The sequence below is a fragment of the Fringilla coelebs genome (genome assembly GCF_963513975.1).
Source record: "Fringilla coelebs genome assembly, chromosome: 2".
Taxonomy (NCBI): domain Eukaryota; kingdom Metazoa; phylum Chordata; class Aves; order Passeriformes; family Fringillidae; genus Fringilla; species Fringilla coelebs.
Genome location: NC_140029.1, coordinates 40,007,865 through 40,028,313, shown reverse-complemented (window position 1 = coordinate 40,028,313; position 20,449 = coordinate 40,007,865). Strand labels below are relative to the sequence as shown.

The 20,449-nt window shown below is 35.2% G+C and overlaps 1 protein-coding gene across 6 annotated transcripts in view; it reads right to left on the bottom strand.

The window, feature by feature from the left end:
* DOCK9 (dedicator of cytokinesis 9) overlaps positions 1 to 20,449 on the bottom strand; it is a 112,393-nt gene that overhangs the window by 34,281 nt on the left and 57,663 nt on the right. For all 6 annotated transcript variants that reach the window (XM_084223403.1, XM_084223399.1, XM_084223401.1 and 3 more), the window contains exons 9-30: positions 20,341 to 20,408; positions 16,384 to 16,458; positions 16,150 to 16,290; positions 15,577 to 15,777; positions 15,330 to 15,452; positions 12,809 to 12,891; positions 12,240 to 12,362; positions 10,625 to 10,704; positions 10,353 to 10,540; positions 10,165 to 10,230; positions 9,618 to 9,710; positions 9,245 to 9,368; positions 8,745 to 8,866; positions 7,276 to 7,362; positions 6,598 to 6,687; positions 5,197 to 5,312; positions 4,993 to 5,062; positions 4,729 to 4,854; positions 4,529 to 4,600; positions 2,164 to 2,310; positions 1,377 to 1,460; positions 665 to 776 (exon numbers count right to left, since the gene is read on the bottom strand). In XM_084223403.1, coding sequence (XP_084079529.1) covers positions 665 to 776; positions 1,377 to 1,460; positions 2,164 to 2,310; positions 4,529 to 4,600; positions 4,729 to 4,854; positions 4,993 to 5,062; positions 5,197 to 5,312; positions 6,598 to 6,687; positions 7,276 to 7,362; positions 8,745 to 8,866; positions 9,245 to 9,368; positions 9,618 to 9,710; positions 10,165 to 10,230; positions 10,353 to 10,540; positions 10,625 to 10,704; positions 12,240 to 12,362; positions 12,809 to 12,891; positions 15,330 to 15,452; positions 15,577 to 15,777; positions 16,150 to 16,290; positions 16,384 to 16,458; positions 20,341 to 20,408 — 2,391 coding nt within the window. The remainder of the gene's footprint in view (positions 1 to 664; positions 777 to 1,376; positions 1,461 to 2,163; positions 2,311 to 4,528; positions 4,601 to 4,728; positions 4,855 to 4,992; positions 5,063 to 5,196; positions 5,313 to 6,597; positions 6,688 to 7,275; positions 7,363 to 8,744; positions 8,867 to 9,244; positions 9,369 to 9,617; positions 9,711 to 10,164; positions 10,231 to 10,352; positions 10,541 to 10,624; positions 10,705 to 12,239; positions 12,363 to 12,808; positions 12,892 to 15,329; positions 15,453 to 15,576; positions 15,778 to 16,149; positions 16,291 to 16,383; positions 16,459 to 20,340; positions 20,409 to 20,449) is intronic.

Below are 20,449 nucleotides of genomic sequence, written 5' to 3'. Positions count from 1 at the left end.
GATGGTCATTGTATCCAAGGTGGGACATTTCAGTCTAGGTGAAGAGACACCTAAATGTGAAAAATAACCATGTGGATCACTCAAAAGGTGAAGGTTAATGGTTTGTACCCTACTTGGAGACAGCTGTAAGAGTGGCTATCCTACTTAATACTATTTCATCAACAACCTGAAAGGGGAGATGGAACACACCCTCATGCAGCTTGTGGATAGGTACAGTCCATTTGCTCAAAGGGCAGAGCTGCAATTCAGAAGAATCTAGATTCTACAGAAATGGCAATCAAATTTCATAAGTAATAATGCAAAATTCTGCACCTAGGATGGACAAACTTCCTGCAATGACACCAGCTGTGAAAGGACTAGCACTTCTACAGAAAGGAAGGCCTGACATGATCAAAGCAGAAAACTGGGCTACAGACCTACTCAAGTCCCTTCAAACCTAAATGAATGTATGAAAATAAGTTTACCATGTCTCTCTTTGGAAAGATTACTCTGCTACCTAAGCATTTTCTTTAACTTCCAATGAAAGGATTGAAACTGTAGACTTGTATTTAACAATTTCAAGCTTTCCATCATCTCTCAGACCTGAAGTTACACAGTGTACACATCTAATAATAAAAAGCTGACATACAAGAAACATGCCATACACTACTTTGGAAGAATTTACCTTGGTATCTCTGAACTCTGCCTTTTCCAAATGGCATTGGTAGATTCAATGGTATATAGTGCTCATGATTACAGACTACACGAAGAAATTCAAATTTGAATTCAAAAAGAGCCTGCAAAAAGAAAGCATAAGTTAAACAACTGATGCAGTGATTTGAACAACATATTAAAAACAGATTTCTAACACAAAAGAGTGATTCAATTCAGTCTTGCACTATGTTGGATACAGATCTGTCAAAGTTCCACACGTCAGCACAAAATAAATCCAGAATAACTCATACTTAACAACTGGTCCTATTTACTATTCCCATTGTCCAAAGTTTACAACCCTATTATGTATTGATGTAAGAAAAGTTTGGACACACAGCAGAATCTCTTTGGGCATCTGATACATGCTTTCCCTACTCCAGTAAGCTTACAATATTCAGTATCAACTCTTCCAACTTCAGACTTCTTCCTCTCATGCTTAAAATTTCTGCTTAGTGTGGCACCCCCAGCCCCCACTACTTCTGTGATTCACACACTCTAGTGTGGCAAAATTGCACCTGAAGACAGGAATCAAAATAGGAAAAAGGGGTTTGATGGAAAAAAAATGCTCTAGGCACAGAGCAGGGATTTCTAGTGTAACTGGGAAAAGACTTAATGCAGGGCTTTGTCCCCTGCATCAAGAAGAGACAACACTTAAAAATAGCTTGTTTAAAAATACTGAGTACCTTTGGATCTCCTGGGGCAAAGCAGCTGATGTAGTTATTGATCTGCTTGAAAACAAAGCCTCTATCCATAAAAGTGAAACACCTCTGGGGAGAACAAGTAAAAACCAAAATAGAATTGATTTACTACTGTCTCTGCATTCAGTAATTATATTTCTGCATTTAGGAAGTTTATTTTTGAAACACATTATTGACATTTCAGTTTGAATATAAAAAACAATAAAACAAGCAAATTAAATATATGTATACATATATACAATATATATATTGTATATGAATACCAAATTTTCCCTTAAGAGTACAGATCATAAATCACATATAAAAAGCAGTTTGAAAAGAATCTTGACAGAAATGAAAATGTCATGCCACTAGAAGTTGTATCTACCATTTCAGTTCCCATCCTTTTTTAATCCCCTGTAAATATTATTGGCTGAAAAATGAAAGACAGTGAAATAAAATGCATTCAAACAAAGCACTGCTGAAAACTATTGCAGGATTTGAAGGCAACCCAGACAACATTTTTAAAATTAAAAAAAAAAAGTAAGATCAAAATATATTTTAAATAAAATACAAATTCATTTCTTAAATTACCAAATTTCTGAATGGATGCCACCTTGTTTACAGAAGATGCAAATCATACTTCAAAGCATTTTAACATGGACATAAAGCTATATTTAAAAGGCTTTATGCATGTTCAGCTTTTATTCAGCTTTAAGATTCCATAACTCCCATATAGAAGTAATATTATTGAAAGAATAACCACAGAGTCCAAATCTCTATGTGTACCTACTTTTATAAAGGCAGCCAGGCTATGGTTTGCATTTTTTGAGGCCTCTGGATTGTCTCTGTACTTCTGAGTGATGTGTGGCATTAGCATATTAACAACTGTTTCCACTGCATGATGAAAGGAGGCAGAAAATCTCTGGTTTCTCAACAGCTAGAAATTAATTCAGATACAATATTAAATATGGTTTATAACACTAGAATATATCAGAAAATTTACTTTAGATAAGATATAGATAAGCTGACAGGGAGAGAGGAAACATTTTTCGAACTTTCTCATTTTCTAGAGAGAAGGTTCATTTGTTTAAAAGAAAATATTATAACATGCATTAGCATCTCTTACTGAAATTCAAGCAAGGCAGTCTTTGATGACATAAACCACGTGTATAAAAGCTTCTAAGTGTAATGCATTAATACTTTTATATACTGCAATAAACAACACAAGCTTAGAAATAAGAGGGAATCTTTTTATTTCACCCATCTTCCTCTCCAAAGCAGACACCAGCACCAGCTGGTTCACATAAACTAATTACATTATCAGACAGTCTTTTCTGTCTTGGAAAAATACCCCTTTTTCTGTTCTGCAATTATCTTGGTAATAACTGCTTTCATCATTGAGGAAATTGTCATCCATGCTTCTTTCTTTCTCTTATTCCTCAGCAACTTCAAAACCTCAGCTCTTCAGCCATCAGAACCCTACTCTCTGTGTTTTTAAGCTTCCACAATCAGAACTCCTTTCTCTTACTTCTTGGTAGTTTGCCAATTAGCTTAAAGGATTTCCTCTTCATTCATAATTTCTCTCTTTCCACTCACCATCTATATTATCTTCATCAATGAATTTGTACACTCTGACAAATATTGGTCAGTAAGTGCTCTTCAGCTTTTGGCACTGCAGAGTCTCTTTTACTTCTCTACATCTTACTCCCTTTTACTAAAGATTCTCTCTTTTGTGTGAAGAGACTAAATGACATGTGGTGTGAGGCTGATGACACTGTTTCATTCTGTAGGGTCATTATCTCTTTTCTTTTTGAAAACTCAAATCAAAACATCCATGTCCAAGTACTTTTATTTAAATAGTTTTTTGAGCTACATTAAATGTAGCTAATTCCTAACATTCCTAAACAGAACAAGTCATTGCCAAGGCCCCACATAAATCAATGATTACATAATTTGCCTCCTTTGTGTTTGAATTGTGGTCCAAAACCTCCAGCGTTAGTTAAAAAAAAAAATACACATTAAGGCTGAAAAAGGTCCCTCTGTAAATATAAACAGTACTCATGCAAGAAGTAACAAATCAGAACTAAAGACTGTGTTGGTGACTATGCCAGTGTCCTCAAACACCCTTGTAGCTCAGTCTCTGTTGGACAGCAATGAAACATAATCCTTGCTATAGAAATAATTTTGCTGCACATAGAAATGCATCTTTTTATCAGATATCATAAGCAGGAAACATCTGAGGGTATGTTGCAATTATTACATTATCTAGTCAGGCAGAAAACATCTAGCTAAATTATTTATATTTAAGGGGCTTTTAAATCGAGAAGCAATGTTCAGGGTGAGAATACTTGCAAACTGCAGAAAGTTCTTCTCCTCTCTTTCACATTACAGGGGAGGTGACAATGAGGTTCATTGAACTGGGACTCAAACTCTACTGATGATACCACAGAGTATTAAGTGTGGAACTATAAAGCTTTTTTCCTGATCATTGTACAATTATTTTTCCCCTCATGTACTTCAGACTTCGCTATATTCTAAATACAGTGAAAATAGTGATAACACTATCACAACAATGTTACTCAAATGAGACTCTGTCTTGTTTCAATCCAGAAGTAAATACACTAGAAAGTTGTCACCAATGCAAAAAACATTGCTCACAGGCTAAGCTTGTAGAAAAATGAATTTCTGAAGTTTTAGCATTCTCCTTCCAGAGTAGGAAATAACACAAAATTAAATATTGACACTTCTTACTATATACAGAAGACTGTAAATTTCATGACTTACTGTTCTCAGGGTCATTTAATATCACAGCTACAGCACTGCTCAGGAAAAAGCCCACATTTTTTTGATAACTGCTAACATCAACGTGTTATCTACTCTCCCAACTTCTTTGTACCACAAGAATTACAAATTCCTAATAGAAAGTCTGATGATTTACACAGACTGCACTACTCTATGGATTTTAAGGGTTTCTATTCTTTTATATTAATGTTGAATCCAGCCCTGTAGTTTTTTCTATCTAATATTTAAATTGATTTCTCCTGCTGCCTCTTTCTCTCCCTTTCTTTCTAATATGCAATAAGAAACATGTGATTGGAGAAAGAAGAGACCATACAGATCTTCCTTAGAATATTTTTTTGCAGAAGTTGACATACCTTCACTTTAGAGTTTTCTATCAGATGTTGAGCCATTGACTTTATCAGAACTTCAAAGAAAAACCATGAATACTGCAGAGGAAAGAAAAATTCAGTAAGATTGCCACATGTGTTCAACAACTATTTCAGTACACTTAGTTCCTGTTCTTCAGTTATGACTAGGTAAGAACATACAGTAAAAAGTACAGTTCAACACATACCTTAAGCAGCTTGTTGCTTGTAAGAAAGTCAGCAGATGGCTTTAAAATTGTTGTCATTGACTTTGTCAACTCTTCATGTACTGTCTTATATTCAGAAGCAACATAGGGTTCTGCTTTATATGCATACTTGGGGAGGAAAAACAGAATTGAATACAAAATTATGGCATAATACAAAAGAATTGAAATTAAATAGATGCAACTGAATTTAAATATATTCTTTATAAGGGAAATGAGAAAGGAAATATTCAATTTACTTTTACCTACCTTCACATAAGACCTCAGGTAGCTATCCAAACCCTCTTCATGACACTGGGCAACAATATGGATAATAACCCTAAACAGAAGTCAGAAAACAAGTAAACCTATGAAGAAAGCTGTGATTGCAACAGCAAAAATGCTACTCAGTTACAGATTCATGTGATAACCCAGGCATCATGTAGACTCTATGAACAACTCAAAATTCTTTACCTTGTCACGTTGACTGCAACTTCCTCTTGAGTTGCTCTGGTGAGGACTCTGAACAACTGGTTTAGAACAGTTGGCAGGAAAGCTATCATCACATGGCCTTCCATAGCATGAAGGCTCTAAAAGAGAGCAGTAATACTGTCACTCCTCTGAATCAATGGCATTTAAATCACAGATTCTGAAACCAAAAAATGTATTGCAAGTCTTTTTCCAAAAATACCAGCTGATTGCACCACTTGGGGCTTGTTACCAAAAATATGGCGTAGAAAGCAATTGAGGATATTTTCCAATATAAATATTTAGTAAATGTTTTCCAAAGGAAAGTAAATCAGGGATACAAATTAGGTGTTATTAACAGCATTTTGGAAGTACTTATTTGTGCTTTTCCATTGAAATGTACTCTAGGTAATGATCCAGTGAAAAGTCTGTCCATGTGCCCAACAGCATGCTGAGACTGATATTGGTACATTTTGGTATTTCATCCACCAAAGCAGACGTTTAGCAAACAGAAGCTCCACAAAAATATGCAGAATTCTTGCCTGAGCTAAGTGCAATACTAACTACACTAGTTACTGCTAAACAATAAACTAGCAACTATGTTAAAACTGCAGATGAACTAAAATCCCTAACTACTTAATGGAAATTGGAAACAGTGAATTATTAATGACAATTTCTTCCTGATATGCCTTTGCATTCCATCACATGCAAAATATCCTACAGACATAGCCATCCTAACAGAAAAGGCAGTGTATGAAGCTCATCCTACAATTTATTTATTATGCCACAAAATTCCCTGGAATTAAAAGGAGTTTGACAAAAAGAATGTATTTGCTGAATGTGCATGCAGATAACAAATGTCAAACATTCCCATTTAGTGCTGGGTGTTAGGCAGCTGTCTTGTCCCTGACTGTTTGCCTGCACATCCACACTATTCAAGAGATAAAACAGTCTTTCATCCTATGTGATCTGTGTCAGAAAAAACTGAGGTGGAAACCATTATTGATCTAATCCCAAAAGAGAACTGAAGACACAACAATTATGACCTTCTAAGGAAAATTTTAGAAAAATCAAGAGTTGTGATTCCTTACAATTTCCATACACAGTTCAATTTGATTATTTTGACAAACATTAGTGTTTTTAACTAAGCCATTAGTGTTTTGAAATTACCATTCATAAAGCCAACCAATACTGTCTCATTATTCCTTTGTGGTTTCCTCTTATATTGCAATTGTAAATTTATTTAAGGCAGAAAGTATCTTTGTGGGTTTTTTCCACAGCATATTCCATTAATACGAGTCACAGTCACAGTACTAATCCTCACGCTGAAAAATGAGACCCATAAAATGTCTGAAGCTCCAAAGCATAAATGAATTAGATAATCTGTTATTCACTGCCATTTTATACCTTAAGATATTTCACAAGATCAGTTCCTAGTGCACGAGCTCCAGACTCTGTTTTCTGACAGTACTGAAAAAAATTATGCAAGTGCTGGTCCTGTCAAAGACAAAAAGAACAACAAATTAAACAATATCTAACATTACAATCTATAATCCACTAAAATATTTATATGTATAAATACATATCTTTGTCCATAGATTTGATTTTCAAAAATAATAGCTGAAGTCCACTATTCTGAAGACTTAATAAATTTTATTTTTTTTAAATGAAATTTCAAGAGTTTTTTGAATACCCATTATACAAAATGCCACCTATTTTTGCTTCCTACTGGCAGAAAATAGCATACTTAATTATCCCAACCAATCATAATGTTTTCTATGAAAAGGTCTAACAGGACTCATTGCTCTGCAGACATGCCAGGAAACAGCTTTTAGACAACTATGACCTCTCATCTAACTGGAAAATTCAGACTGGAATGAATGACAGGAGACAAAAGGCTCATGTTTTGAATAGCTTCCATTTAAGATCTGTTTTTCACATCTGATGTAAAAGAAAGAGAAAAGCCAAAGAAAAAAAAAGAGGTGAGCATACTGAGTTTAAGACTCTTCCCATATATTGTATATACATACTATAAACATATGTCATTCCTAAAAATTCTACAATTAAATTTGCTTGATAACTCACCTGTGTATACACAGTTGACACCAGATGAGTGGATATTTTTAGCAGTTGTTTGCCTCCATCTACCCACTTAATTTCAGGACCAGAATGCTGCACACACACACCAGGGGGAAAAGTAAAGTAATGTAGTAGTATATTAAAATAAACCAATTAACAGTACCATTAACAACATTTGTTTCAAAAAGAAAAAAAAACAGGTTGAAGAAATGCAGTGTGCAATGAATAAAGTCATAAATAAAGCAAAAGTATGCAGGCAATATTTCCAAAAGCATTTATGAAGCTTAAAATGTACTTTACAAGTCCCACAGTATTTTCCTTGGTGACTAACAAAATGGATTCTCTGCAAGTCACAGATTTTGTGTTTCCCCTACAGCTCTGCAAATAAACTTCTGACCAGAAAGAAATATTTACTAGTTTTCTCAGAAAAGTAGCACAAGGATTTCCACAGATACTCACAAGGCTTAAATCTTAATATATGTCACTGACAGGTAGCAACCAGTCCTTTCTTCTCATCCCATTTGCAAAGAACTGAGAATGAGAATGCTGACCCTGATATCCAGTTAGGGAGAGATTTTATTGCTCAATCTACCACTAGTCTTACTGGTCTAACATTCTACCTATGGGCATGAGCAGAGACAAAGAGCAGAGGCATAAAGAATACACCTACAACGAGAGAAGATGAAAGATGTGAAGGAGACAATGGTTGGAAAGCTTACAGCAGAGTCTAAAAAAGAGCAGGTGGTAGAACAGGAGGAGAGCAGCACCTCTTGCTGTTGATTTTAGGTCTCTTCCTCCAAGATTAGTCAATTTTGTCTCTGCATTCCAATTTCATCAAATTCCCTATCATGTTTTCATTTTGTATGCTCCTTGGTATGATTTTTATGACTACAATTATGCAAGCTTTCTGCTTTGAAAAATACAACCATAAATTTTACTTGTGAAGTATAGAGATCACAAAAATCAAGATGTGAGAATAAAACTTGTTCAGGAATAAAGGACTTACTGAAAGGAGACAGCATGAAATGCTAAAAAAAATTTAGTAAAGGACTTCAGATTATTTGTTATTTTCAGATTATTATAGCTTCATAAACTCAAAATAATTTTAAATGCTTAAAAAATACTGTAACTTTCAGTTAATTATTACTATAGAAAATAAAACATAAGCATATCTTAATTGTATCAGCTAAATAACAGCAGAAGTAAGTATGTAACAACTTTCTGACTTTTACAAGAATTTGACTCAACCTGTCCTAATACAATTTTTTTTGTCTCCCATGTCTCTTTGGGTTTGTTTGTTTCCTGTAAGTTGGACATCTGACTTTTGCTAAGCATCCAATTTAAGCTATAAAAGAAAATAAATTCTATTGGAAAATTACTTAAATCTTATCAGCAGACTGGGGAATTACAACCAAACCTTCTCTCCACTATGTTTGGGTTCTTTTTTAAGATTAGAGCCATTTTCTACAACATACCTTTCCAATACCCACTTCTTGATAACTAAGGTAGCCCGAGGGAAGATTTGCTGACACTGGGATTTGCTGCTCATTGGTGACCACTCTTCCATCTTTTATCAAAGGAAGCCAAGAATACCCAACTACAGAATATGAAAGGCAAGTAATTTTAAATATTATGAAACTTCACATACACCCTTACAACAAAAGTCTTACCAACATGTAATTCATAAAAACTGAAAATGTTACTGTAAAGGCCAAATGATTTGAACTCAAACAAGGACAAAACATTGAAAGCAGAAAGTAACTGTCACTGATTTTGAAAAACACTGTACATTCAATGGACACTCTAAATCAAAATTTGAAACATTTAAATGAGAAGAAATATTTTATTAAAACTTTCAGTCAGTCATATGTAATTAGAAAGCATTATAGAGATCACAAAAGTGATGGGTTATCAGATAAGCACACTTCAAAAAAGTTCCCAGCAAATACTGAAAGTAAGGCGTTAGTGCACAAACCTTGTGTTTCAACAACATCTTTCTTCTTTGTACTCCCTTTGCTTGAATTATCACAGCTGACATGGTAGAATGTGAACAACAAATGGTGCTTTTCATGTAACTGAGTGGGGAGCTCTATTTTAATCTGAAAGGCAAAGAAATCTCTGTAGAAATTTTCAGCTAGAGCACTGACATGTGTTACTGGATCTATATTTAAAAAGCAATTCCAGGTTGTATGTTATTTGAAGCTAGACCACAAAACACACAAAAGTTTAAAAAACTCCTTAGAAAGGAGACCTGATTTAACTGGAACTTTGCAATCCTCTAATATTTTCTTGCATTTTGAAACTTAAATAGTGGCTGACCTGGTTGTTCCCTCAGAAAGGCAGCTTACCTCATCATAAAACTCTGGATTTTGATGGTGATGCAGAACAGCAGCAAATGCACTTCTAGTAAATACTGGTCCACCAGGCCTGCCATAGATACACTAAGAATACAGAAAAGGAAAAAAAGAACAAAAAGACCCCGTGATCCTTTGTTACTCTCAGCTTAGGATGTCTCACCCAGAATCTGAAATATTTTAACTTGTGTTTAACTTGGTTTCTTTACAAGATGCTTAGTCTTTTATACACTGTGATAGCTCATAAAATGGAGTTTGGCTCTGCAGTTGAAATATATCTTTAATGTTTTAACTTACGGGGCAGCAGGGGTAAGCTACCCTTGTTTGCAACAAGTTTATTCCTGGAATTTTAGTAAAAAAATATTAAAGACATGAAATGCTCCGAGGACTCTTTAGAATCTCTTTTATCAGAAACAAGCAAGCCCTCCAGAAGTTACTCTCAAGCCATCATCCCAAACTAGATCAATTAACCCAGTACTACTGTTCCTTAGCTGACTGCTCATTATTTACTTCTATCAGCCATGAAAATGAAAAGACTGACCTTCAAAGGCAAAGAATCCTCTTCATCAGAATCCTTGAACTCAACACACACTGCAATATTTCTAGCCTAAAGCAGTAGTTAAAAACATAAACCCAAGCAATTAATCACAGGGATCATTACAGAAATAAATATGCAAACAATCTTAACTAAACCTGAGAAAGAAGGTGGTACAGGTTTCCTCTACTCACCTTTGCAAAAGACTTTTGACTGTCATATTTTAAGTGCTTTGGATAAACATAAAGATGATTGTTGTAGATGGTAAAAGGCTGAGTGCATTTTGGTATGCAGGGAACAAACTCCTCTATTTCAAATGCTGGGAGTGTCTTGGTACTGTTTTCAAACTGTTTCATGGGAATGTATGATGAGTTAACATAATCTGAAAATACATTGGAAAAAACAGATAAAGAACTGAAGGGGAAAAAGCCTGAATGTCCATTTAACGGTGTTTGTTAATACTTACTCGGAAAATCTGGTGACACATTGTCAATTGTAACATCCAGATTTCCTAAAATAACAGGAAGTTTGGCCATCTTTTCAGGTCTGTAGGAAGGGGAAAAAAAAACAACCTCTCAAAGTCAGGCTAAATGCACATCAGATGCCAGTAAAAAAAGATAATAGGAAACAGAGGCAAAAGTAATATCCTGAAATAGGAATATGAGGGTGCATGACTGATCTGGTCTTGCTTTTTGCCTAGACACACAGTTTTCTTTTCCTTTAAATTCTCAGGAAAAGAAAAAAAAAAGAAGACCTGACATACAAGTGTGTCAAAGGTCACAGAAAAGCATGACTTTTTCTTTCTTTAAATTTAAATGAAACACTTCTTCAAAATCAAGTTTTGCCATGTAGTAACTGATGGCAACTATCAGTTGCAGCCAAGAGGGAATCTGTAGGTAAGCTTTAAATCTCAGTAGTCAGTGATAAGGATTCATGGCAGTAAGATAAACCTGGGGGAAGAGAAATTAGCAGGTTTCTATCTCCTCCTTTTTCCAGACTAACAATTCACCTTGCAAAACCCAAGTACAGATGTTATGGTGTGGCTGCTTCAGAAACACGAAGTTTAAGTATTTTCCATGCCAAAACCATGCAGAACCCTTTATTAGTAAAGACAGTCAGCAGCATGATTTTTTAAAATTATTGCACAGCAAGTGGATGCAAAGTTTTCCGAAAAAGCAATCCCATGCTGTGAAGCAAACTTCTGGTTGGGGTTGGCATTCTAATTCCAATAGATATGCCTTAGGCATTAGACCTCCTTTCTTCCTGTATTTCCTGTGAAATACTGTACATGGTTCCACAAACAGGATGCTGAAATAACCAAAAGCACTCCCTTAACTCACAAAGTAGGGTGGCAGGCTAATTTACTGTTTGTTTCAATTCCAGTGATAGCATTTATGACAAGGAGTATCAGTACACAGTGCAATTCCACTGCTGTGTGAAGTTCAACAGAACCTTCAGGCACTTGCTAAAAGTGAGCTGAAATATCTATTACAAATCCCATCTCCTTATCAGATTTGCTAAGCAAGAATAAAGAACTATAGCCCATTTTGTGCTTAGTGATTGTTGAAGTTAATACTTATAAGCCTTGCACACAAACCAATAAAATGTTTAAGAACACTTGGTTAAAATGTTCTGTTATTTAGGTATCCTGAGACACACACATTGCCAAGGAAGGTGGACTGGATATTTGCTTGAATCCCTTTCCCTGAGAGCCAGCATCCCCTGTCCAAGGTCAGGGAACAGTCATGATTTCTGCTCATACTTGTTTTCCTTGGAGAAACAGATGAGCATATTGTGCAAAAATAACTCCTAGCACAGAGATACTTCAGGATTTGGTGCTGACTGCATGTTACAGGTGGGATTACACTTCTGTAAAAGACAGACCTGCAGCTTGTTTGAAGGCCTTAATTATATTTATACAGATTCCATATTTGATGTGAAAGACATGTATAAATACATACATCAAAATATTAGATGCTCCAGTTCAAGACCATAACAAAACATGTTGTGGCTTAGGGTTAGGAGTGAGGGGTTTTAGGTTGGTTTGTTTCTGTTTTTTCAAGTGGGAAAATCAGACTTACTTCCTGAAATCTGCTAACAATTTCAACATGTCTTCATTTGAGAGTTTATTACTGTCTTGTCTGAAGAGAGCAGAAAATCTTGCATTTTTGTCTAGGGTTCCTGAGGCATCTTTAAACAACGTCCTGAAAGTAAAAATCCTGCTTTTAGCTGAGTTTATGAAAGTGTTGAAATTCATTTCAGGAATTTTTTTGATTACAAATGAGAATATCCTGTACCATCCTTCATTAATATTCATTAAGCATTTAATATTTTACTCATTGTAGGTGAGTTTAACATATAAATAGCTCAGTCTAACAAATAAGTGTGAGCCATTTCATCCTTAATAACATAAAAAATATTGACAGCAAAAAACAGCTGGTGATATCTACAGTTTGAAAAACAATGAATGCTTATAACTTTTTTCCTACTACAGAGCTGAAGTGCAAGGTTGTCAGAAATCCTGGGTTAACTGAAAGCAAAAGAAGAAATCATTTAAATAGCACATAAAGTTTTACAAGAAGGGAGATGCAAAAAACCATGTTATAGAAAAGTTAAGAAAAAAATACAGATTGACAAGATTTGTCCTCACCTAGCTGCCCAGGCAAAAGGCATTCTATATTGACCTAATCTCTGGCATGCCTGCTTAGCATTCTTCAAAACTTTCTGTGCAACCTACAAGGGACATAAGAAACAGCCATATTTGAAAAGCTACATTTTTCTGAACCATTAGTACTCAAGAAAAAACCCCACATATTGACACTGATATGAATTAGAAAATTTTCTTTAGAAGACTATAGAATAATCCTAAGTATGTGAAGGGAAAGACAATTGATAATGCCTCTTAACTATTCATTTCAGGTTAAGCACAGCCTGCTGATTTTACAGCACTTCATGGTGAAAACAGACCCATCAACATTCCTGATAAGGAATGCTTAATTAAGCATGAGAAACATTATTTTACACAGAATACAGACTGAAAGCTAGAGCAAAATTCAACTGCTTTTAAAAATAAAGCTCCAACTCAAAAAAAAAAAAAAAAAAAAAAACCCCAAACAAAATTTCCCCTCTCACTTGCTCCTATATCCACCCCTCACCCTCTGTACCAGAACACATTCCTGCAGAACAAGCAGTCCAATACTCTGCAAGACTTGTCCTACAAAATCTTCCACTACAAAGTCTCTTCCACACAGACTATGGGGAAGAGTTGTATGGAGATCAGATGGACAGCCCTGTGCATGGACACTGCAACACTGCTCTCATTTAAAGTTTAAACTCTTGATTTTGTTAACTTTGAAATGAAAAAAAAAAAACCTCCATTACACAGAACCAACAAATACAACAATCAGAAACTAGAAACCCACTGGTTTGAGATGTTCAACACTCAGCTGAGCCACTTGGGCTTCTCTTTTCCAGAAATCAGCTTTTCCCATGTGTTCACACGGAGCAAAACTCTTTGCCAGAGGCAAAACCAAGTACAGACTAAAACTTCCTGAATATTATCCCTGCTCTGTGCTGTTGATATTATAAAGAGTTGATTCTATTAGTGTGTTTGAGAGAACTCTCCATTACCCTTTGCTGTAAAAAAAAGGGGAAATAGCACTTGGAAGCATAAAACCCCAGTAAGCAATGATCATTAAATCACTGTACTCAACACCAAAGGGGAGAAAAAGTGGTGGGTTTGTTGGGTTTTTTTTTTTGGCTGCAGAATTTGCTGCTTCCATTTTCCCTTTTTCTTGTCCTGACTAGTAATTTTGCAGGGAACTGGAAGCCTCTCCCTACACTGACCCACATGGAGGCCTATGTAGCTTGTACTGCTCTAATTTGTTTCAGATTAATACAGTCTAGTCCCTGAGAACAAGAACAGAAGAAAAATTCAAGCTAAGCATTAATTTGTGTAAAATTATAAGTGATTGAATGCTAGAAAGCATAAGTTAATATAACCATGAGCATTCTCATTGTCCACTCCCATCATACAGGGCAACTACAAGTCCAGAACTCAGCATCAAATGTGGGAACACCTGGGCTTGCTTGACCTCCCCACATGGCTCAGGCCCAAGGACACCAAAATCACCTACACTCAGTTCAGGTTTTATTTTAACTCAGTAACAGTCAACATCAAAACCAGACTCCTAAAATACAAAGCTGCATTTTTCCAACAATAGCTGGGGGGAAAAAAGTAACTCACACATTCCTGGAAAAACAAATCAGTAGGTTGATCTATATTAAGACCAAGTGAAAAATACATGGTTTTTTACATGCAGCTTAGCCAGCATCAAATTTGTAGGAAAGAACACTCTTGCCCTGCAGAGACTGAAAGTTAACTGTTTCTTCTTAGCTGAAAACAGGCAGAATGTCAACAGCAGCTGACACTGCTTACAAAAACACTTTTCTCTTGTTTGCTGGTCTGGCTATTTAAGCACAGCTGTAAATCAAAAACATTGAACCTCTGCTTCTGCACTGACAAACAAGAAGTGGCAACTAACAAAATTTTCTGTAGCTTTGCTTCAGAGAACACCAAAATGTTACACCATCCTAGAATGCAATCCCAGAAGTGATATGGGGTTCTATCAAATCTGCAAAGAATTTTATACATGAAACCAGAAGCTTAATGATCTCAGTGGTTCTGGAGGAAAAAACCAGCAGGAGTGCAAATAAAGATACACTGAACTACTGTCACCAAAAAGCAGGACAACAAAACATCAACCATGTTACACTAAGTAAGATGCATTAACTGAGAGAGACTATATCTATAGTCTCTCTATAACTATGATCTATATTTAACATTTCACTGCTCAAAAATTTTCAACTCAACTTTCACACTGAGGTCCAATATTCTTTTGTCAAAACAGTTTACTTAAAGTCATTCTAAAAATTACGTTGTCACAATCATAAAAAGTGAAATAAACCAAAATGTTTCCAAAAATGTTCCAGCACTCCTTTATCTAGAATGTAATAATAGCTACTTGAATTAATTACAACTTACTAAATCAAATTATCCATTACATGAATTTACTATAAAACAACTAAGATTTTGATTTATAGTTATTAATTTGAAATCAATCTGGTTTGCCTCAGCATTTTTTTTCACGCCACAGAAGAAAATAACATACCTTTGACGAATCTGAACTTTTCATATATGGCTCAGCACAATGTGCAATACTTCCCTGTAACACCTTTTCTATTCTGGCCACAAGGAAAATGTCAGTATGAGGACATGTGACTGAGAATATTCCCTAGAGATAAAACAAGAGATAAATAAAGAAGGAAAATGCACATTTTACATCACATAATAGAAAGGAAATGAAATCATGCAATTTTGCATCCAAAATCCTACTAGTTCAGGTTCCTAGCTCTTACCTGCTTTGGATATTGCAAGACAGTTTCATGAATGTCCTGAATTCTGTGTAAGCTATCACCACTGCCATTCATCATTTGTTGAGATGCACTGGACAGCATGTGCCTTACTGAGGCATGGTTCAAATCAACGTGGAAATCTGCTGAAATCTTCCTGTTGTTTTTAATATCAAATAGTGACAGTGTGACAAAGAAAGGTTCTACCTAGACATTAAAAAAAAAAGAAAAAGAAAAAGAATCAAGTGTCAGTGCTGGCATCTAGATCACTGTAAAAATGTGTATAAAAAAAGATAAATAATATTTTCATGAACACATATGGCCATCACCCTAGGTGTTACTGACAACATGTAAAAGACAATGAAAGAAAAATTTCTCTCTCCCCCACCCAACAAAAATATCACAGCAAAGTTACTTTATATAGGATTTAGGCCTTCATTTTGATTTAAAAGAGCAAAAATCCCCATAATATAAATTTCTCGGTCACAACAACAAATCCCTGCCATTAAGGAAAGTGCCAACCAAACATTAGGACATTTATTTCCAAATTAACAGAAAGTAATTAGATCAATTATTTACATTTGTTGTTGGTCCTTCTTCATTTTCTGCAACGCAGCTTTGCAAATTAAAAGATAAATCATTACACCTTACAAGAATTTTTTTTCCAAATTTCTCTTCAAATGGTTTCACTTCTGGTTCAATATTAGAAAAGTCAAGTTTCTTTAAAAAGAGAAAAGAAAAATTAAGGTAAGTTTGCTTTCATCTCAAAAGGATCAACATAAAATACCCCTGCTTCCTTGTAAGAGGTCTAACCTGTGCATCTGGATCCAAGGCAAAAAGTTTAACTCTGCTTTCAGTTTTCAGCTTGATTTCTGCTTCTCTGGTACTCTGTTCAAAAATAAGAAAAGAGGTCTTGATATCACACTCTTAAAGTGGGCTTTAATTTCATGCCTTTTTCTGTGATGTTCAAAGCCCCACACATTTTTGATTCATGCATTCATTTCTCCCTTGCTGAGATTTGTAGCTCCTTAGTTTACATTGATCAAACATGACTAAGGACAAAAGTGAGAGCCTCTTCTCCTAATGCTTTTTTCCAGCCCTAAAAATACAAAACTGACATCAGCAACAGATAACCTTCCATGTTCATGAGAAGTACACTTCAGTGTCATTTATATATCTGCCTCCTCAAACAATAACTTTCATAATCCTATTTTATTTAAATAAAAACACATAGACACATAGTATGACTGCAGGTTAAAGCTCAGTGCTATCCTGAGACCTTAAGATCACTGAGGAAAGAACACATCCCCTAAATTAAGGAATACCATCATAGCTTGCTTTCTTTTTTCTTTTTGTTGGTTGCTTTTTTTTTAACTTTTCTTGAGCTCTACAGCCAAAGAAGTGGTTTTCCTGTGGGCAGCTGGAGAAAACCCAAAAACTTCCAAAAGATAAACCCCTCACATTTAAAAGTTACTTTGCAGAGTTCACTGGGATTTGTAGATACCTATCTTTTAACAGTAAAACAAAGGTGAAGTGGAACAAAATAGAATGTGAAGACTGATGGCATGCATAGTTTACCTTTGTTTGAAAAAGGTATTATTTAAAGAGCATTCTATGATTTTTAAAGTCACAGGACATGACAAATGAACAGATGCATGTACCAAAATGACCCATGCAGGAGAAATGCCATTCTTAAAGTAGCAGCTGGCTAAACAAGGATACAAAATATTACATTACAGGCAGGTGTTTCTTTTTGGATCAGCCTGTATGGGTTAAAAGAAGTTATAAACCCAAAATATTCATCACTGACCATCAGCAGGAAGTGATCTACTCTCTACATCTGCTTTGCTGGAGACTGAAGCAATTTCTACTATGTCTCAAGAGAAAGAAAAAACAAAACAAAAGAACAATCTCTAAGAGCTCATAACCATATTTTTATGTAGATAACAGGAATTAAAAAATAGAATTTGGCTTAGAGGATGGATTACAGAAGAGAAAATTCTGAGGTGCTATTTTGAATATAAATGCTCCAGTGGTTTTCATTTACTTTACTTTGTTAATTTTAACACAAAAAGAAGAAAAGAGGAGAGCTGCTGTGAAAGAGACGACCCAGATACTCAATACCAGCAGAGTACTGGCAGAATTAGCTTGTTGAACAACTGGTATAATTGGGAAATACAGGAAATGTGAAAAAGTTTAAGGATGGCACAAAAGTTGTGTGCATGTTTTGCAAAGGTAAAATTTAGTGGCAAGCACTGAGGAGGAAGATTGCCTCGGCATAGGAGCCAGACAGAAACTGCTTCAGCTAAAGCATCTTGAATAGTTTTAGACTCTTTAGTGTTTTGTGCACAAAGAGCAGATGATTATATGCATTTCTGACTGACAGAACAGGGGCAGCTGTCAGAACTCAAGAACTGAAAATGCATGAACCTGTTACCTGTTACCATGAGCCCTGTCCATAGCACATCAGTGGCTCTGTGATTTTATTTCCTCATCTGTAAAACTGAGACAGTATTTTCCCACCTCAAGGTATTCTGGGAGCAATAATGGTTAAGGAGGAGCTTGGGCACATTGATCATGACAGTCACAGCTACTTCAGAGGTCTGATTTATTTTAAGATTAATAAATGCAACAAAAACAAACAACCCCAACCAACCACAAAAAAAAAATCTACTACAAAACCCCTTCATTCACTATTGGTAGTTAAATTACAGATAAATGGACCATGAAATAGGTTAAAAGACAGACTGAGACAGATGTGTGTGCATCTATGCACTGAAGTGCAAACTACCATCTTACTTAGTTTATGTTATAAACTCACAGCTATTGATAGAAAAATGAAGGCTTGGAGATGTATGTACTCGCAAGGGTTAAACCCTTCCTAGGAAATCTGTTTTTTCCCCTACTGTCAGGTGCTCTACAATCGCCCCTGAAGGAATTTCTCTCTCCTCATAAGGATATGAGGTCAGCTATTGTGAAATTTTCCTTCTAGAACCAACAAAAATAATAGAGCAGCTTTAAACTCTTCTAAAAGAAAGCCCAATGCCCTGCAAGGCTTCCACTGGGGAAAAAAGAACCAAATCCAAACAACAGCTGAAAAGACAAGGCAAGATAGAATAAAGGACAAAAAAATCCTCCAAACAAACACCATTTATATATAGCAATCAAGTTAAGACACAAAGAGTAATGAAAATGGGCAGAGTTTTCCTGGTAATTTCCCTCAGGAAAAAAAGGGCTACAAAAATACATTAGGGGAAATGATTTTGAAAGGCAGTGCTTAGGAAAGGTGAATTGGAAGTGGAAATTTAAAAAAATATTTTGAAGGAAACAGAAATGTAAATGGGTTATAACAATGGAATAAATAATAATAATAATAAAACATGGCAGTACTTAAAGAGCTGAGCAAAAATAATACTCTAGCAAATAATGAGCTTTAAGAGCTGAATGCTTCTGAAGCAAAAGTTATGGAAATAGGAAGTGGCAACTGGAGTACTAAAGCTATAAGCAGCCCTGAAGTCAAGCCCCTCTGTAAGGAATATGGACCATAAGCATTATAATAACTGACTAGGAAGAAAGAAAAATCTTCCACAGAATAAGAGCATCTAATTTTGTACTTATTTCTGAAACAAATTTTCATGGCCTCATGCAAATATCCTATTTGATGCTTCCAGCCCTTCCTAGGAAGCTTTGATTATATGCACCACAATCCAAATTAACTCCCAAGCACAGCCATAGCTGGAGCTAGATTATCACATAACAGCTTTTTGTGTACATGTGCTAAATTGATTACAAAGCAGTAACAGAAAGAATTAAGTCAGCCAACCAATTTGGGTGCTAAAAGCTTGTTAATGTAGTCTGACTGGATCCTTTGATCTGTTAGCTACTGTAGGAAATAGAATTTGGTTGGTTTATTCTCAGTTCATAAGCTGCACTACTTTCAGAGCAGTCAGACAGATCCTCAGGAAAAAAAGGGAGAGCATTCCAGAGAATGGTCAAGCAGAAAAGTTTCAATACTCCAGGCTGTACCACACAGAAGCAAGAGTAAGGAAGTCACAGGAAGGAGTTTGGATTCTGCAGCTTCAATAAAAAAGGTCACCAGTTTAAGTTCTTGGGCGATCTAACAAAAATTTCTCCTTTACAAAATTCACAAAACCAACTCCAACACAGAATTCACTGATTTAACTCAAAGTCTGCAGATGGGCCGAGTAAGAGTTATTGTTATTTTCTATTTGGTTCCATTTTATTTCATGCTTGTTTATATCACACTTCACTAAGAAAAAAATTGAAAAGCAAGAACCATAGCAACACAGGAAACATCCATGGAACTGCCAGTACATTATAAACACAAACATCTTAAAATACATTCACTTCATCACTGCTATTAAGCTGCTCTGGATTACTAAAAATAAAAATAAAACTTGACTTTAGTATAACTAGATTTCTATAGAAACACTTTAACACTTACCTGAATGCAATAAACCAACACAAAATATAATGAATTATTAAAATAAGCCATGCTGAATTTAAACAGCGTATTAAGATTTATATATGAAACTTATTAAGATTTATATATGAAACTTCAAGACAATATCTTGTTTCCTTCCAAAAGCAGAAAATAATGAAGCTCAATAACCACACCTCATAAAAGAGCTTCTAAGCTTTCCAAGCACCACAAGCTACAAGCCAATGCCTTACCTTTACTGAAAGTTCATGTGGCTAACTTATGTTTAATACTTTATATCCCGAGTTGACATTTACAATATATATTACCTTGGCAATTTCAGGATAGTAGTTATCAAAACTACTTGATGAGCTTTCCAGTTTGCTTTGTTCATCATCTGAAATTATAAAACTCATTTTAAAATAAATATAAAAATTC